Source organism: Zingiber officinale, chromosome 8A (assembly GCF_018446385.1).
Source record: "Zingiber officinale cultivar Zhangliang chromosome 8A, Zo_v1.1, whole genome shotgun sequence".
Taxonomy (NCBI): Eukaryota; Viridiplantae; Streptophyta; class Magnoliopsida; order Zingiberales; family Zingiberaceae; genus Zingiber; species Zingiber officinale.
The window spans coordinates 33,612,035-33,630,768 of NC_056000.1; the positions used below are offsets into that span (position 1 = coordinate 33,612,035).

Sequence of the window (18,734 nt, forward strand, 5' to 3'; positions counted from 1 at the left end):
CCCACGACAAAACAGATATCCGGTCTCGTGCATAACATAGCATACATTAGGCTTCCTACAGCTGAAGCATAAGGAACTGCCTTCATTTCTTCTATCTCTTTTGATGTCTTCGGAGACATCTCTTTAGATAAAGATACTCCATGCCTAAAAGGTAGAAAACCTTTCTTGGAGTCTTGCATGCTAAAACGAGCTAGGATCGTATCGATATATGAAGCTTGGGATAAGCACAACATTCTTTTATTGCGATCCCTTATTACTTTGATCCCGCGAATATGTGCACATTTTCCCAAATCCTTCATATCGAATTGCTTGGACAACCATACCCTTACTTCCGACAATACTTTGATATTGTTTCCAACTAATAAAATGTCATCTACGTATAATACAAGAAATACCACCATGTTTCCATCACATTTCTTGTAAACACAAGACTCATCCGGACATTGAATAAATCCATACGACTGGATTACTTCATTAAACCGGATGTTCCAAGACCTTGAAGCTTGCTTCAGTCCATAAATCGACTGATTAAGCTTACACACTAGATGCTCTTTGTCATTCGCAATAAACTCCTCTGGTTGCTTCATATGGATGTTTTCTTCAAGACTTCCGTTAAGGAAAGCTGTCTTGACATCCATTTGCCAAACCTCATAATCCATATGAGCGGTAATAGATAAGAGTATTCAAATAAACTTAAGCATGGCTACCGGCGAAAAAGTTTCCTCATAATCGATTCCCTCTTTCTGAGTGTACCCCTTCGTAACAAGTCTTGCTTTGAAGGTTTCCACCTTCCCATCTGTCCCTCTTTTCCTTTTGTAGATCCACTTTCATCTAACGACTTTTACACCATTTGGTGGTTCTACAAGCTCCCAGACCTTATTAGAATACATAGATTCTTTTCAGAATTCATCGCTTTTTTCCAAGATACTGTATCTTTATCTTGGAGTACTTCGTCATATGTCCGGGGATCAGGTTTATGTTCACCAGGGATCAAGTCCGAAGACTCTCCCAAAAATATGAATCTTTCAGGTCGCCTCACAACCCTCCCACTACGATAAGACACTGTCTGTAACTGTGCATCATTTGTGACACGTGTTGCAGTTTCTTGTGATATTTCATCTTGTACTGTTGGTACTAGACTAGACGTGTCCTCTCTAATTTCTTCTAGAACAATTTCACTCATGGGATAATGGTTCATTACATAATCTTCCTCTAAAAATCGAGTATTGATGCTAACAATGATCTTCTGATTTTTAGGATTATAAAACCACCTTTCGTTCCTTTAGGATATCCCACAAACAGGCGAACTTCTGTACGTGATTCCAACTTATCAGTGTCTCCCTTTAGCACACGTGCTAGACTACCCCAAATTCGAATATGCTTCAGACTAGGCTTACGCTCATTCCACAATTCTATGGGAGTAGAGGGTACTGATTTAGAAGGTACCATATTCAGAATGTACACTGCTATTTCCAAAGCATAAAACAAATTTGGTAATTCTTAATAACTCATCATTGATCTAACTATTTCCATAAGAGTCTTATACCTTCGTTCTTCCATACCATTCTGTTGGGGTGTACCAGGTGCAGTCAGTTGGGACTGAATCCCTGAGTTCTGATAAGTGACTCCTAAACTCTCCTAAGAAGTACTTGCCACTGCGATCTTACCGTAGTGTCTTGATACTTTTACCATGATGTTTTTCCATATCAGCCTTGTACTCTTTGAACTCATCAAAGTACTCAGACTTTGGCGCATCATGTAAATGTACCTGTATCTCGAATAGTCGTCTAAAAGAGACGAAATATTTGAAACCACCTCTTGCTTGGATAGTCCTAGGTAAAAATCAGAATGAGCCAACTCCAACACATCTTTGGCTCTATACCCCTTAGTCTTAAATGTTGGTTGCTACTCGGAAAACCTAGAGGTTCCACTGTACAAAAATTTTGTACAAAGGTCTGAACCTTTTCCTAGCTACCATGTGTTCTTTTAAATTAAATTTTGGATCACCTGCGGAACTTAACACGTTTGATCCAAAACTTAATCTATTTGTTCTTTTAAGTTTTGACTTGGATCTCCTGCGAAACTTAACACGTTTGATCCAAATCACCTAAGTTATTAATTTCATTAAATATTAATTTCTAAAATTGGTTCCCAGTACTGACGTGGTGAGGCACATGACCTTCTTGGATATGGGAGCAACCACCACCGACTAGACAAAACCTTTTAAGGAAAGCTAATATTTAATTTCCTAAAATAACTTTAGGTCAACCGAAAAGAACAATTAAATCACAAGGAAAAGAAAAACAAAAGAACACTATATCGAAAACAAATTCGAAACACTAGAATCGTATGCCTCTTGTATTTAGTATTATTTCCAAAAATAACTAGTATGATGCGGAAAGAAAAATTACTAGTTATACCTTTTAGAAAGACCTCTTGATCTTCTACCGTATTCCACTTCTAACCTCGGACGTTGTGTGAGCAACGATCTTCCGAGATGAGAACCACCTAGGCACCTTCTTTCTTCTTCCTTCAAGTTTCGGCCAAGCACAAGAACTTCCAAAGGATGAAGAATTTTCCACCAACCAAGCTCCAAGGGATGCATGCTTTCTCTCCTTCTTCTCCTTCCTTGATTCGGCCACATCCTCCAAGCTCCAAGAGATGATAGATTTCGGCCACAACAAGAGGAGAGAAGAGAAAGGGAAGGGCCGACCACCACACCAAGTAAAAGAGGGAGAAAAATAGAATAGAGTCCTTAGCCTTGAAGCCTCCTCTACCCCCTCTTTTATAATCCTTGGTCTTGGCAAATAAGGAAAATTTAATAAAAACTTCCTTAATTCTTTTGCCATTGAAAAGGAAAATTTATTTAATTAAAATAATTTTCTCTTTTCAAATTACAATGGTCGGACAAATAAAATCTCCAAGCAAATAAAATTTTAAACACCAATTAAAACTTCCTTATTTGCTTCCGGAAATTTATAAAAATTTCTCTAATAATTTTATCCCTTCATGATTGGTTTATAAAAAGGAAATTTAATAAATTAAAATCTTTCTTTTAAACATGTGGATAAAAAGAAAGTTATCTCTATAAATTAAAATCTCTTTTAATCTACAAATAAGGAAAGATATCAAATCTTTTCTTAATCTTTTGTAGAAGAGAATATTTAATTTTAAACTCTCTTTTAAATCATGAACATGATTAAAAAGGAAAGTTTTCTTAAAATTTAAAATCCTCCTTTAATCAACAAATAAGGAAAGATTTCAAATTTTAAACTCTCTTTTAAACATATAGATGATTTACAAATAAGAAAAATTTTTACCAAAAATTAAAACCATCCTTTTAAACTACAAATAAGGAAAGAAATTAATCTCTTCTCTTAATCTTTTGTAGAAGGCTATAAAAGGAATTTTTTAATTTTTAAACTTTCTTTTAAAATCATGATATCCACATAAGAAATAATTTTAATAAAAATCCTTTTTAATATTCTAGTGGCCGACCACCTAAGCTTGGGACCCAAGCTTTGGCCGGCCACCTACATGGCTCATCCACTTGGTCTTGGCCGGCCCTAGCTTGGGTTCCAAGCTAGCTTGGCCGGCCCCATTGGATGGGTAAGAAGGTGGGTATGCGGTGGGTATAAATCTGTAACGACCCAATTTTCCCTATTTTGAGTTCTAAATATCCTTAAAAATATTTGGAAATGCTTTTAAAATATTCTAGAGATTTTTAGGAATTTTTAGAGTATTTTTATGTAATTTTTGGAGTTCGTTTGGTATTTTTTTTTTACCCAGAGGAAGAAGTTTTAAAAAATAAAAGAAAAGAAAAATAAATTTGTAGAAGCTGGGGTTCGAACCCAGCTCCTCGGCCCAAGCAGAACCCAGCCCAACCAACCGATCTGTAGTTGTTTTGTTAATTATATATGGAATAAAATATATATAAGGTAGAAGTTAGTAATAGAGTATACTCGGAAAAAAAAGGGGTTGCAGCGAGTTTTGAACCTGCGATCTGTGACCCAAGCAAAACCAGTCCAACTGGCTGAGCTACGCGGGTTTTGTTAATCAAATATGGAGAGAAATAGATTTAAGCTATAGTTGGAACGTTTAAAATAAATTAGAATAAAAGTGCGCGGCGGAGGAATCGAAGCCCAAACCTTTGATTTGGTTAAAAGGCTAGCTGACCAACTGGGCTGTGCGTGATTTGTTAACCAAATATGTAGCGAGATGTATTTAAGTTATAGTAAAGGGCAGAAATAAAACCTAGGTTATAAAAGGATAAGTTAAGAAGGATTAGGGGATATTTTCTCCCGAAACCCTTTCTTCTCCTCTGCTTCTCGCGTGCGACGGCGCCGTTTCTGCCGAACGAAGAAATACGAAGCTCTAGCTTCATCTCCGGCGGCCGACGAAGGTCTTCTTCCGGCGAACCTTGCGGATCTGAGCTCCTCTCGTCGAAGAGAATGTGCGAGCACGAAGGAGAAGCCGAAGTCCTCATCTCCGTGAAGCCCTAGCTGCCTCCTTCCGGTTGTAAGTCCTAAAAGCAAATGTGAGTTGCTACTCACCTGCAGTAGGATAGCTCCGAGATTTGTTTCCCTTGTTTCGGTTTTTCTTTGCTGTGCCACGGTTCCGAGAGGAATCTGCTTATGCTGGTTTCGAATTTTGGTTGATGTTAGGGACCGTAGAACATATTCATAACGTTACTTGTTTTGTGTCAATCTGATGAAGCATGATTAGAGATTTCGGGTTGTATGGTGTTAGTTGCTGCCATGACTATTAATTCTGAATATTCTAGGGTGAATATGAAATCACCTCATTGTTGAGTAAGCTGGGTTTGTAATCTTGCTGTGCCAACCAGTTAGGTGTTAGGAAAGATGGGCATAAACAATTCCTTAAGCTTGCCGTTTGGATTTGGGTTCGTGCCATGCAATGGGTGCAAAATTAGATGTGTCTTTTACCTTAGCAAATACAGATTTTTATGAGAACAACAAGCAGTTCCTTGGGAGCTTAGAACAATGCATTCCTTTTAAGTGCAGTTTTTAGTTGTTCCATTGAATGTAGAATTCTACATTATAGCTTAGTTTTTCCCTTGCTTTGAGATGCACATGAATAGTTTAGAATCCGTATACTGCTCAAGTTTGAGTATACTATACTGCTCGTGCAATCTTAATATCAACTATTCACTTATAAGTATACTGCTCGTGTATCTTCCCTTGCTATCAACTGTTCACTTATACAGATTTTGATAAGTATATGCACGAGCAGATTTCATAAATTGAGCAGTATTTTATTTCTTTAGAATTTGTTTCATGTCAAGTTTAGTTTTAGTTTAACATGAACAGCCTTGTTTTTATGATTTGGAGTTAGCTTGTTGTGCTATTTTTCTAGCATTTTAGTATTTGGTTGCTTGGAATTTCAGTTGCTTAGTTCCTTAGTATTTTAATCTGAAATTCAGAATTTCACGGCTTTGTTTTTAAGCATGAAAGTTTCATAAGTAAGCTTGAGTAACTTCTTATCCAAGAACAGCCTTATAGTTAGTGTTTCGGATATGGTTTCTTTGGTTTTCGGATTTTAGTTGTAGATTTGATAAGTGCAGAATTTTGTAACATTCACAGCGCAGATTTGTATTAGTCTTATATGCAGATTTTCTAGTTTTCATTTGCTATTATTGAGCATGTGCAGTTTTTAATTGCTATGAGTTGAGCATGATCAGTTTTCTTTATTACTAGATACACATGAGCAATTTCTTTAGTTTTTATTTGCTATTTTAATAAGCATGAACAACCATGTATTCTAGTGGGAAAATAAGAGTTTTATCAAATTCTTTTAGAAGCATTAACAAGTAAAAAGAAAGAAAAAGAAAAGAAAGAAAAGGCCAAGGCCTTAAGTAAATCCCAAAGTCAAGATTTTAGGGATTTTAGCACACAAGGTGCTTATTAATATGCCAAGGCATTTAAAGAAGAAGTAAATAAGATAATAAGTATTTTACTTTTAAAGGCATGTACCGGACACAAGGTCCAAGGGATGGGCTCCAAGTTGCCCCTAGGCACAAGGCCTAGAAGTATCTTAGTAGTTTCGGGATTAGCTACCTCGATTTTTATTAAGAATGCGCGCAAAGTGGTACAATGCCGGGCCCAGGAGAAGTTTATTATTTTCAAGTATTAAAGTATAAGTTTTAAACAAGTGAAATAAAAGAATAAGATTAGAGTAAAAGAAGTAAGTTTCACTTTGTTTTAAAGATCAGCAAGTTTAGCTTTCTTTTATGCTAGCAGCTTTTACATGTTTAGTTTCTTACATGTTATTTATTTGCTAGTTGATGAGCATGTTTTGCTTTATATATTAGCATTCCAGTTAGTTTGTTTTCTTTATTAGTTTATGAGCATGAGTAGTTATACATGTTATCTTTTCTGTTAGTTGATTTCTTTGCTATTTATGAGCATGAGTAGCTTTACATATTAGCATTCAGTTTTAACATGTTTTTACTTGTATACATGCATATCGAGTTTTTGTGAGTTAGATAGCGCTCACTAAGCTTTATGCTTATAGACTGCACTTTCTCCTACTGCAGATAAAGAAAAAGGAAAGCTAATATGAAGGAAGGCGACAAGGAGATGCAAGAGGGGTGTGTGATGTCTGTACTATGGAAGTCCTAGGGATCCTTGCGAATAAAATAAATTATGATTTGTTCTTTGAGTTAATTAAGTCTTTATGTGTTAAGGAAATTTGATAACTGTTTATAAGGACACTTGATACTGTGTTTGCTATTCAGTTGTGAGTATGGATTAGTTTTCCTTTATTGTTGCTGAGTTAGAATTTTTATACTGCGTGGTCGATTGTTATGTGTTCCAGCCACTTGTGGCTGAGTATATATACTGCATGTGGAGGCTCTGCCGAAATTTTTCAGTAGGGTTTCCATGTGGTTTTTAATCACACCGGTTAAGTAGAGTTAGTAGTTAAGTAACGGTCATCCTTATAGAGTAGTAGTAGTAAGAAGGGTGGTCGTTACAAAATCTCTATATACTAGAGGCTACGATAGGGACCGAGAGGAGGAATTGGTTTTGGTCTCCCGATAAAATTAAACATCCCGTGCTCGCCCCGAACACATAACTTAATTTTATCAATAATAATTCATTCCACTAGAGAACTATTATTGAACTACCGCACCAATCCCAAATTATATTTTGGGCTCCTTCTTATCATGAGTGTGTTAGTCTCTCTGTGTTTAAGATAACAAATGTCCACTAATTAAGTAAGTTACTGACAACTCACTTATTAATATCTAGCTCCAAGAGTAGTACCTCTCAACTTCATCATCATGTCGGACTAAGTCCACCTGCAGGGTTTAACATGACAATCCTTATGAGCTCCTCTTGGGGACATTCTCAACCTAGATTACTAGGACACAGTTTCCTTCTATAATCAACAACACACACTATAAGTGATATCATTTCCCAACTTATCGGGCTATTGATTCATCGAACTAAATCTCACTTATTGATAAATTAAAGAAATAAATATCAAATATATGTGCTTGTTATTATATTAGGATTAAGAGCACACACTTCCATAATAACTGAGGTCTTTGTTCCTTTATAAAGTCAGTATAAAAGAAATGACCTCTAATGGTCCTACTCAATACACTCTTAGTGTACTAGTGTAATTATATAGTTAAGATAAACTAACACCTAATTACACTACGACCTTTCCAATGGTTTGTTCCTTTCCATCATGGTCGTGAGCTACTGTTTATAATTTATAAGGTACTGATAACATGATCTTCTGTGTGTGACACCACACACCATGTTATCTGCAATATAAATTAATTGAACAATTACATTCATCACAAATGTAGACATTTGACCAATGTGATTATTATTTCTAGATAAATATTTTATACCAAAAGCTAGGCTTTTAGTATACATTCTAACATTAAAAGCATCTTGGTCATTTTCCCTTCCAAGCAAGACTCGCAAGTTAGAAAGTTTTCCACCACCAATGAATCCAAAAGTCCATCGGCTATTAACCTTTGAATCCTACTCAAGTTAATATGACCTAGTCTTAGATGTCAAAGATATATTTGGTTTATTTCCGAAGGTTTCTTTCTCTTATAAAATTAGAAGATGCGTTATTAATTTCCTTTTGTTGCATTGTGGTAGTATTGCGTACCAGAACAGATAACTTTCCTATTTTTTTTTATAACAACTTTGTCATCAAAATAGACAGAATATCCATCCTTAAATAGTTTTAGAAACTGAAATCAAGTTATTTCTAAAACTTGGTACGTAAAGACAATCAATGTTTTATTCCTATCAAAGGATAAACATCTCCCATTGCAACAACTGCTATTTTTGCAGTAGTGCCCATGTAGACGGTATTTTCCCTTTCATATAGTTGTCGGGTTTCCTGGAATTCCTGTAATGAATTGCAGACATGATCAGTGGCTCCCGTATCTACACACCAGGTACTGGTAGATAACACCACTAAACATGTTTCAACAACTAATGAATAAAATACACATTTATTGTTCTCATTTCTGAGAGGACAGTCCACCTTAGTGTCCAAATTTTGTTTCCAATCATTGTAATTTGGGACTAGTAAGTGTATACTCTAATATCTAGGGAATTGAAAAATATTTAAAATCCTAAGAATCACAAAAATATTTGGTCAAGACCAACACCTCAAAACCCCCGTGAATTTTGTATGTCACGTTAGTGTGGACGTATACAAATTCAATCATTTGTAAGAGGAGATTTTATCCATTAATTTTATTGTCTTGTCATCCTATCTTTATGACAAATAAAATTAATAGTTGGTCTGTCTTCGATCAAATATTTGATCAAAAATTTAGAATTTAAAATAATATTGATTCCTTAAAATAATATCATTTAAATTCACCAACACCTCAAACACCGTGAATTTTGTATGTCACGTTAGTGTGGACGTATACAAATTCAAACATTTGTAAGAGGAGGGTCTTACCCATTAATTATCTTGTCAACCTTAAATTACCTCTAGCACCATGAATTTTGTATGCCACGTTAGTGTGGACGTATACAAATTCAAATATTTGTAAGAAGAGGTTTTACCCATTAATTTTATTTTATCAACCTAACTTTATGACAAATAAAATTACCTCAAACACCATGATTTTTATATGCCACGTTAGTGTGGACGTATACAAATTCAACATTTGTAAGGGGAGTTTTACCTAACTTTATGACAAATTAATAGTTGGTTTTCCTTTGGTCACGCAAAAATAGCAGTGACTCCGTTAGGGAGGATACTATTAAATGCATCTAAGTGTATACCATTACTTGATACTTAGTCCATTAAATAGGATTGTGCCCCTTCAGTTGGAGAAAATCACACGCTCCTAAATAATTTCCTATAATCATCCATAAAAGGAAGTTTGATCTACTGACCCGCAAACAAACTCATCCATTGTGGAGGAAAGCACTCAGAGCCAACACGCAAGTTTGTTTACATCACTTTCAAACCAGTAATGGAGACCATGGAATTTATTTATAAATCCCTCTCCCACTTAGTTATTTAAGATGAGGATTTTAACATACCCACACACACACATCACAACAAATAAAAGCAATAAATATCGAAAACCAATTTTCCAACTATTATGACCTCTACCATTATTATCCTCCGTGTGCTGTCAACCCTAGCTGCTGCCATCTTTAGCCACCGCAATCGGGTCTAGTCGTCGCATCTATCTTGCTTCTTATTCCGCTGCACCTTTGGTCCTCAAATAGTACCACACCTCGTAAGAATACGATCCACTACAAAAATAGAATTTTACATTTATCGATCCTATATTCCACAAGGGAATGTACATGTAATCTAGATCAAAACAAAAATGTAAAATCCTAAAACTAATACAGCTCCTGCTGTATGTTATACAGACAATCATGCACACACATAAAATGTCCTCGACATGTCCGAGGGTCCAATCACACACAATCACATTAGGGTCATAATAGTTTGATCTAGGATGTCTGCAACCACAGAGTTAATCTATTTGTACATCCTACTATTATCCTGCCTAAAATATGTATGACATGTGCATAATTAAACTGAAAAACCAAACACACAGAGGCAATATCCTAGCTCTGATACCAATTGTTGGTTGCTACTCGGAATATCGTACTGGTTCCCCTGTACAAAAATTTTGTACAAGTCTCGAACCTTTCCTAACAACCTATTGTATTCTTTAGAAATTAAATTTGGAATCGCAAACAGAACTTAACATTATTGATTCCAAATTCAACTTATCTGTTCTTAGAGGTTTAGACTTGGATCGCAAATGATGCTTAATATTATTAATCCAAATCCACCCATGTTACAAAGTTAATTAAATATTTATTTCAGAGATCGGCTTCCAGGTTAAACATGGCGAGGCACTAGGCCTTCTTGGGTATGGGATCATCCACCACTTCCTAGACAAAGCCTTTCGACAAAATTTAATATTTAATCTCCTTATAGTAACCCTAGGTTTAACCATTAAGAACAATCGAATCACAAGATCAAAAAATAAAAGAAACACAAAATTGAAACATAAATTTGATTGCCAAGAATCGTTAGCCTCTTGTGTTTGGTAATTCAAAATCCATACAAAGACAACTAGCATGATGCGGAATAAGACAACTAGTTATATCTTTCTTTGTATCTAAAGACCTCTTGATCTTCTGTTGTATTCCTCACCTCCTCTTGGACGTCATGTGGGCGATAATCTACCAAGATGAATTCCACCGGGACCACTTCTTCTTCTCCAAGACTCTTGAGCCATCAAGGGATGCCAAAATAGAAAATTTTCTTCTCTTCTTCTTCCTCTCCAAGCAACCGGCCACCAAGATGATGAAGCTTGAAGAACTGTCGGCCTCAAAGGAAGAAAACAAAAGAGAGGAGCATGGAAGAGATTCTCCCACCAAGGAATCAAGGCTTGTGTGCCGCCGGCCCTTAAAGAAATAATAAGGGTGCCGGCCACACAATGAAGAGAGGAGAAAGCCTAGGTTATGTTATCTCATGAGTCACCCTCTCCATCTCTTTTATAATCCTTGATCTTGGCCAAAAAGAAAAGTTTAATTAAAACTTCCTTTTCTTCTTCCTATGGTTGGCCACATCATGGAGTCTAAAAAGGAAAAAATTTTACAACAAAAAATTAAAGCTTCCTTTTAAACCATGATGTCTACAAAAAGGAAAGTTTTAAACATAATTAAAACTTCCTTATTTGTGGTCTCCCTTTAAAAGAAGAAATTTTAATAACAATTAAAATCTCTCTTTTTTAATTTCCTATTGCACATGGCAATAAAGGAAAGTTTTAAAAATTAATCTCTCTATTTTAAAACATGTAGACCACTACAAAAATGAAAGATTAATTAAAACTTCTCTTTTTAAATCATGGTTACAAAAAGGAGAATTTTATTAAAATCTTTCTTTTAAACATTATAGACAACTACAAACAAGGAAAGATTTTAACAAAATTAAAATCTCTCTTTAATCTTTTGTAGATAGCTATAAAAGGAAATATTTTAAAATCTAAAACTCTCTTTTTAAAACCATAAAGATGACTATAAAAGGAAATTTTAAAAATAAAATTTCTCTTTTAAATCCCTTTCATTAATGGTTACAAAAGGAAATATTTTAACCAAAATAAAATCTTCCTCTAATCCTATGTGGTCGGCCCCATGCTTGGACACCAAGCATGGTTTGGCCGGCCACTACTTGGGCTCCAAGCTTATGCTTGGTCAGCTCCCTTGCTCCAAGCAAGGTTGGGTCCGGCCCATTACTTGGATAAGAAGTGGACTTAGTGAATACAAGGTTTTATAGATGCTACAACAGGGACCGAGAGGAGAAATTAGTTTTGGTCTCCTGGTGAGCTTGAGCTTCCTGTGTTCGCCCCGAACATTCAGCTCAAGTTCATCAATAATAACTCATACCATTAAAGAGTTATTATTGAACTACCACACCAATCCCAAATTACATTATGGGTTCCTTCTTATTATAAGTGCATTAATCTCCCTGTGTTTAAGATATAGAATGCCCACTAATTAAATGAGTTACTGACAACTCACTTAATTAATATCTAGCTCCAAGAGTAGTATCACTCAACTTCATTGTCATGCTGGACTAGGTCCACCTGTAGGGTTTACATGACAATCCTTATGAGCTCCTTAAGGGGACATTATCAACCTAGTTTACTAGGACACAGTTTCATTCTATAATCAACAACACACCATATAAATGATATCATTTCCCAACTTATCAGGTCTATTGATTTAACGAGCTAAATTGCACCCTTTGATAAATTAAAAAAAATAAATATTAAATATATGTGTTTGTTATTATATCACGATTAAGAGCACACACTTCCATAATAACAGAGGTTTTGTTCTCTTATATAGTCAGTATAAAAAGAAACTACCTCAAATAGTTCTGCTCAATACACTCATAGTGTACTAGTGTAATTTTATAGTCTAGATAAACTAATACCAAATTATACTACAACCACTCCAATGATTTGTCCATTCCATCTTGGTTGTGAGCTACTATTTATAATTTATAAAGATCTGATAACATGATCTTCTGTGTGTCTTCTCACACTATGTTATCTACAATATAAATTAAATGGACAACTACACTTAGCATAAATGTAGGCATTTAACCAATGTGATTCTTATTTCTAAATAAATGTTTATACAAAAGCTAGGCTTTTAGTATACATTCCAACAGGATCAGCAATCGACGATGCAACAGGGACGTTGCGATTAGGCATCGAGGGAGATAAGGGCAACGGCAATTGCAGCTAGGCACAGGTCTAACTGTGGTGGCTGCGGTGGCGAGACACAAGGTGAAGCGACAACGAGATGCTGACGACCGACAAATCATGGCGACGGCAAATCGAAGGAGAAGAGGAGCGGCTTCGCACAAGTGAGAGAGATCGAGAGGGGGAGAAGGAAGAATCGGGGAAATGGAAATTAGGGAGAGGGAACTTAGGTATTGGTTTTATACCTTAGGTTAATAAAATTAATCGACACCCAACCTAAATGGGTATTCCAAATAGGCTTTCTCTCTTATAACTAGCACTGAGGCGAGAGTCTGGAATCCGACTGGATGGTCATTAGACACGAGGGCCCTTCTTGCTTATAACTCACACTGGGGTAAGAGTCTGGAATCTGACCAGATAGTCGTTAAACGCAAGAGTCCTGCTCGCTTATAACTCGCACTGGGTCCAGAGTCTGGAATTAGACCAGATGATCATTAGAGGTGAGAGTCATGCTCGTTATAACTTAAATTGGGACAAGAGTCTAGAATCCGACAGGATGGTCGTTAGATACGAGAGCCCTACTCGCTTATAACTCGCACTAGGTCGAGAGTTTGGAATCCGACCGATTAGTTGTTAGACGCGAGAGCCCTGCTCGCTTATAAATTGGATTAGAGCGAGAGTCTGGAATCTGACCGAATGGTCGTTAGACGCGAGAGTCCTGCTTGCTTATAATTCGCACTTGGGGTGAGAGTATGGAATCCAATCGAATGGTCGTTAGATGCGAGAATCCTGTTCACTTATAACTCACACTAGGATGAGAGTCTAAAATCCTATCGAATGACCATTGGACATAAGAGCCCTGCTCGCTTATAACTCGCACTGGGGTGACAGTTTAGAATCCGACAGGATGGTCGTTAGACGTGAGAGCTCTGCTCGCTTATAACTCACACTAGAGCAAGAGTCTGGAATCTGACAGAATGGTCGTTAGACGCGAGAGCCCTACTTGCTTATAACTCACACTAGGGTGAGAGTATGAAATCTGACCTGATAGTCGTTAGACGCGAGAGCCCTGCTCACTTATAACTCGCACTGGGACGAGAGTCTGGAATCTGACCAGATGGTTATTAGACGTAAGAACCCTACTCGCTTATAACTTGCACTGGGGTAAGAATCTAAAATCCGACTGGATGGTCATTAGACGTGAGAGCCCTTCTTTCTTATAACTCGCACTGGGGTGAGAGTCTGGAATTCGACCGGATGGTCGTAAGACATGAGTGCCCTGCTCGCTTATAACTCGAACTAGGGTGATAGTCTAGAATCTGACTGGATGGTCATTGGACATGAGAGCCCTGTTCACTTATAACTCTTACTTGGGTGAGAGTCTGGAATTCGACTGGATGGTCATTAGACATAAGAGCTCTGCTCTCTTATAACTTACACTTGTCGAGAGTCTGGAGTCTGACCGGATAGTCGTTAGATGTGAGAGCCCTGCTCACTTATAACATACACTGGGCCGAGAGTCTGGAATTCGACCGAATATTCGTTAGATGTGAGAGCCCTGCTCACTTATAATCACACTAGGGTGAGAGTCTAGAATCCGACCGAATGGTCATTAGACACGAGAGCCCTTCTCTCTTACAATTCATATTGAGGTGAGAGTTTGGAATCCGATCGGATTGCGGTTGGACGCGAGAGCCCTGCTCACTTTTAACTCGCATTAGGGTGAGAGCCTGGAATCCGACCAGATGGTCGTTAGACACGAGAGCCCTACTCGCTTATAACTCGCACTAGGTGGAGAGTCTAGAATATGACTGGATGGTCGTTAAACGTGAGAGCACTACTTGCTTATAACTCACACGGGTGGTTCCCCAATGATGCTCGCGCCTTAGCGTTTGAACAGCTTGTATTCTTCAAGTGTCATAGTAAGGTTGATGCTGCCAGTATCCTCCATCTTTGCATCCCGGAATAGGCAAAGAGGTTTTTACAGACGGTGCCAAATTTGATCTCGTCTGGCAGCTGAGTCGGATGGAAGGGGACACCAGCGACGAGGGCAAGGATGTTGATTAGTAGAGGATCATCGATCGAGGGCCAACGGGGCAAGGGGAGAGGATCACTGATGGTACACACGACCCTGCAAACACCACAAACCAAGCACCCGGGAGCGTTAGAGCAAGAACAAGGGAAGATGTCCTTAGTGGTGGCCCTCCGACGCTCAAGTTAGAAGAGGTCGAGCGAAAAAAGTATGAGAAAGTAGAACTATAGTAGATGCGAGGTACAAGCGTATGCACGTATCTTGCCAACAGAGAGGACCTCCTTTTTATATTACATTTCATAACCTCCGCAATCATAAGGCATCAGAGAATATCGAGTGTCAGGGGGCGTCGGGTGATATAGGATGTACGACATACTCCTATTAGGCAGAGGAAAGTTCCCCGGTTTGCATGTTGTAGAGTATTGGAATATTCTCTAACGAATAGTCGTTATTCTCTGACAAGTTGTTGTGATTCCCTGACAACGTTGTCCCCTGGTGAAAGTCAAACTGGTACTAGGATCGACCGGAAGTATGCTAGGAGTCTTGCCTATAAGTGAGGGGATTGAGCCTCGAGGGGTCCGGTCGGCTAAGAAACCCAGCGGAAATAGGCTGGGGTTGTACCCAGGAGAAGTGAGGAGATTGAGCCATGGGGGTTCGACCAGTTAAGAAACTAATCGGGAGTAGGTTAGGGTAGTGTCTAGGAGAAGTGAAGGGACTAGACCCCAGGGGATCCAGTCGGCTAAGGAATCGATCGACAATAGACTGTAGCAGTGCCCGAGAGAAATAAGAAGACTGAGCCCTGGGTCCAACCAACTAAGAAATTGACCAAGAATAAATTGGAATGGTGCTCTAAAAAAATGAGGGGACTGAGATCCAAAAAATCTAACTGACTAGAAAACTGAATGGGAGTAAGATGGGGCACTAGAAATAAAGGGATTGAGTACTGAGGATTCAACTGACTAAAAAATTAATCAGGAATAGGTTAGTACGACGCCTTAAAAAAACGTAAGAAAATTGAGTCCTGATAGGTTCTACCGATCTAGAGTCGGATAGACTTAGATCATTTCCAATCGGTACCCTTTTACAGTATTTTGATGTAAAAAGGACACCAAATCTCCTCCAATTGAGATCCCAAAATTTATATCAAAATGGTGTAAGTGAACTGTGCAGCACCATCTTGGTGTTGCACTATTCACTTGCACCAAAATAGTGCAAGTACGGTTTATTTTAAATATAATATATTATAATATTAAATTTATATTTAAAATATTCTTAAATATTATATATTAATATTATTTAATTTAATTGAATTTATTATGTAAATTTTATATATTATAAATTTATATTAATTATTAACTTAAATAAGTAATATTTAAAATATTTGTTATATTACTAAGATTATAAATATATTAAAATTTATAATATTGGTAATTTCTTTTAAATATTAGTATGTTTATTAAATTATTTCTAATAAAATTATAAAAATATTAATTTTTATTTTCTTGTAATTAAAAATATAATATCATGAAAATTAGTTATTATGTACAATAAAATTATTAATTTTAATAATAATTATTATCATAATAAAAATATTTAACAAATTAATATGTAGATTGAATAATAAATTATAAGATGAAAAAATAGAATATAATCAATATTATAAATTTTAATATATTTATAATCTTAGTAATATAACAAATATTTTAAAAATTAATTATTTAAATTAATAACTAATATAAATTTATAATATATAAAATTTACATAATAAATTAAATTCAATTAAATAATATTAATTTATAATATTTAAAAATATTTTAAATATAAAGTTAATATTATAATATATTATATTTAAAAAATTCATATTTACACTATTTTAGTGTAAGTTTTGGGATTTCTATTAGAAAAGATTTGATATCCCTTTTATATTAAAATGATGTAAAACGGAACCGATTGGTTGGAGATGGTAGGACCATCTCTGTCCTACACCAGAAAGCTGAAATGTTGAATTTTCACACCAAGTCTGGCAGGAGTAAGGTTTAATCAACTAAAGTCGAGGCCTATCCACTATTCTGAACTGTTCAACACGTTATTCCTGCACAGATCCTCATGAATCATGATCAACATTTTTTGTTTTTCCAACGATTGTTAGATCAGTCTTTATCCAAGGATTATTGGATGTTAAAATTAAGTTAATTTATTATAATAGTTATAGTCGAAATGTTTTACTTTATCCGGCTGGAAAAGATAATAATCAGGCGATTATTTATAGCGCCTTGTCTTCTCAAGTTTCTCACTGCACTGCTCTAGTCTTTCTAAAAAAAACAAAGAAGAAGCATGAACAGCGTGCAGGAGCACACTCCCATCGACACAAACAGATGGTCTCTCTCCGGGACAACTGCTCTGGTCACCGGAGGCTCCAAGGGAATCGGGTAGTTACATTCCTCGATCGAATACTCCATCTCTTTCCATCTATATATTTCTACTCATACATCAAGCTTAATTTAGGTATGCGATCGTCGAGGAGCTCGCCAGACTCGGATCGGCGGTGCACACTTGCGCCCGCAGCCAGGCAGATCTGGAGAAGTGCCTGCAGAAATGGCGCGATTCCAAGCTCAAAGTCACCGGATCTGTCTGCGACGTTTCGTCCCCGAGCGAGAGAGAGAAGCTCATGGCGACGGTGAAGTCCCAATTCGACGGGAAGCTCAACATTCTGGTATTAATTCCCCCCCTTTTTTCTTTTCTTCCCCTTCTAAAGCCTAAATCAAATCTTAATCTTTTTCGTTTTGCATGCAGGTTAACAATGCAGGGACAGCGATCTTCAAACCGGCGATGGAGCAAACCCCGGAGGATTTCAAGCTCTTGATCAGCACAAACCTGGAATCGGCGTTCCACTTGAGCCAACTCGCTTATCCTCTCCTTAGGGATTGTGGAGGCGGCAGTATTGTGTTCATCACCTCCATCGCTGGCAATATTGGCCTGGCGGATATGTCTCTGTACGCATCCACCAAAGGTACTTCTTTCATATTGCTGATTGAATTTGCTCGAATCATTTGGAAGTATGAACTATTTGCTTCGAACTGTTTCTTCTCTCTCTCTCTCTCTCTCTCTCTCTCTCTCTTCATTTGATTAGGAGCAATGAATCAACTGACGAGAAATCTTGCTTGTGAATGGGCCAAAGATAACATTAGAACAAACAGTGTAGCTCCAGGGTACATAAGAACACCACTCATTGGCCCTGTAAGTTAACACCGCTTCTTATGATCTAGCTAGAAGAGAGATTTGATTTTGGCTGATGAATATGAATTTGTTTATTGTGGCAGTTTGTGCAAGATGAGGAATTTGTGGCGAGGGAGAATCATCGCGTGCCTCTCGGGCGTTTGGGGGAGCCGGAGGATGTGGCCGGCGTCGTGGCCTTCCTTTGCCTCCCTCCGTCTAGCTACGTGAATGGTCAGGTCATCGTCGTCGATGGAGGTAGAATTGTGAACGGAAATCACTAAGTAGCTATGGAGATATCTTTGAATAAGGTGGGTGGGTGTTTGGAATTATGTTCTAATGAAGATCTCGAATAAGATGTTGTTGAACTCTTCATTTAAGTTGCTGTACGGAAAATTTTATCACTATAATCTCTATGGCAATAATTTAATATAAAAATGGGTGTTTCAAATGTTATGAAGCAATTTTTTTTCCCAGTTTTTGGTGATGCATATCAATGATATACCAAGAGATTATAAGGAAAATCATCCAAAATAAAGTTCACTCATGTACTAGACCCTATTCCTCAAATACTCTTGTACTAGACCCCAACTATATGAGCCAAGTTATTAATGGTGAAGATTTTTTAAAATGAAATAGATTTTTAAACTCTGGTCAAATAATTTATTATCACTACCTAACGAAGTAGTATGGTAGAATTGAATTGATGAATGCCATTTGGACTCT

The 18,734-nt window shown here is 36.9% G+C and overlaps 1 protein-coding gene across 2 annotated transcripts; it reads left to right on the plus strand.

The window, feature by feature from the left end:
* The first annotated feature begins 17,064 nt into the window (after positions 1–17,064).
* LOC122011382 (noroxomaritidine/norcraugsodine reductase-like) lies at positions 17,065–18,446 on the plus strand. 2 transcript variants are annotated; one of them, XM_042567768.1, is made up of 5 exons: positions 17,065–17,224; positions 17,301–17,508; positions 17,589–17,805; positions 17,926–18,032; positions 18,116–18,446. In XM_042567768.1, the coding sequence occupies exons 1-5, from the start codon at positions 17,130–17,132 to the stop codon at positions 18,290–18,292; spliced, it is 804 nt and encodes a 267-aa protein (XP_042423702.1). In that variant the 5' UTR covers positions 17,065–17,129; the 3' UTR covers positions 18,293–18,446. The 2 variants fall into 2 exon arrangements, with proteins under 2 accessions (XP_042423702.1, XP_042423704.1); XM_042567770.1 differs by having other exon boundaries at positions 17,974–18,032.
* The last annotated feature ends 288 nt before the right edge of the window (positions 18,447–18,734 follow it).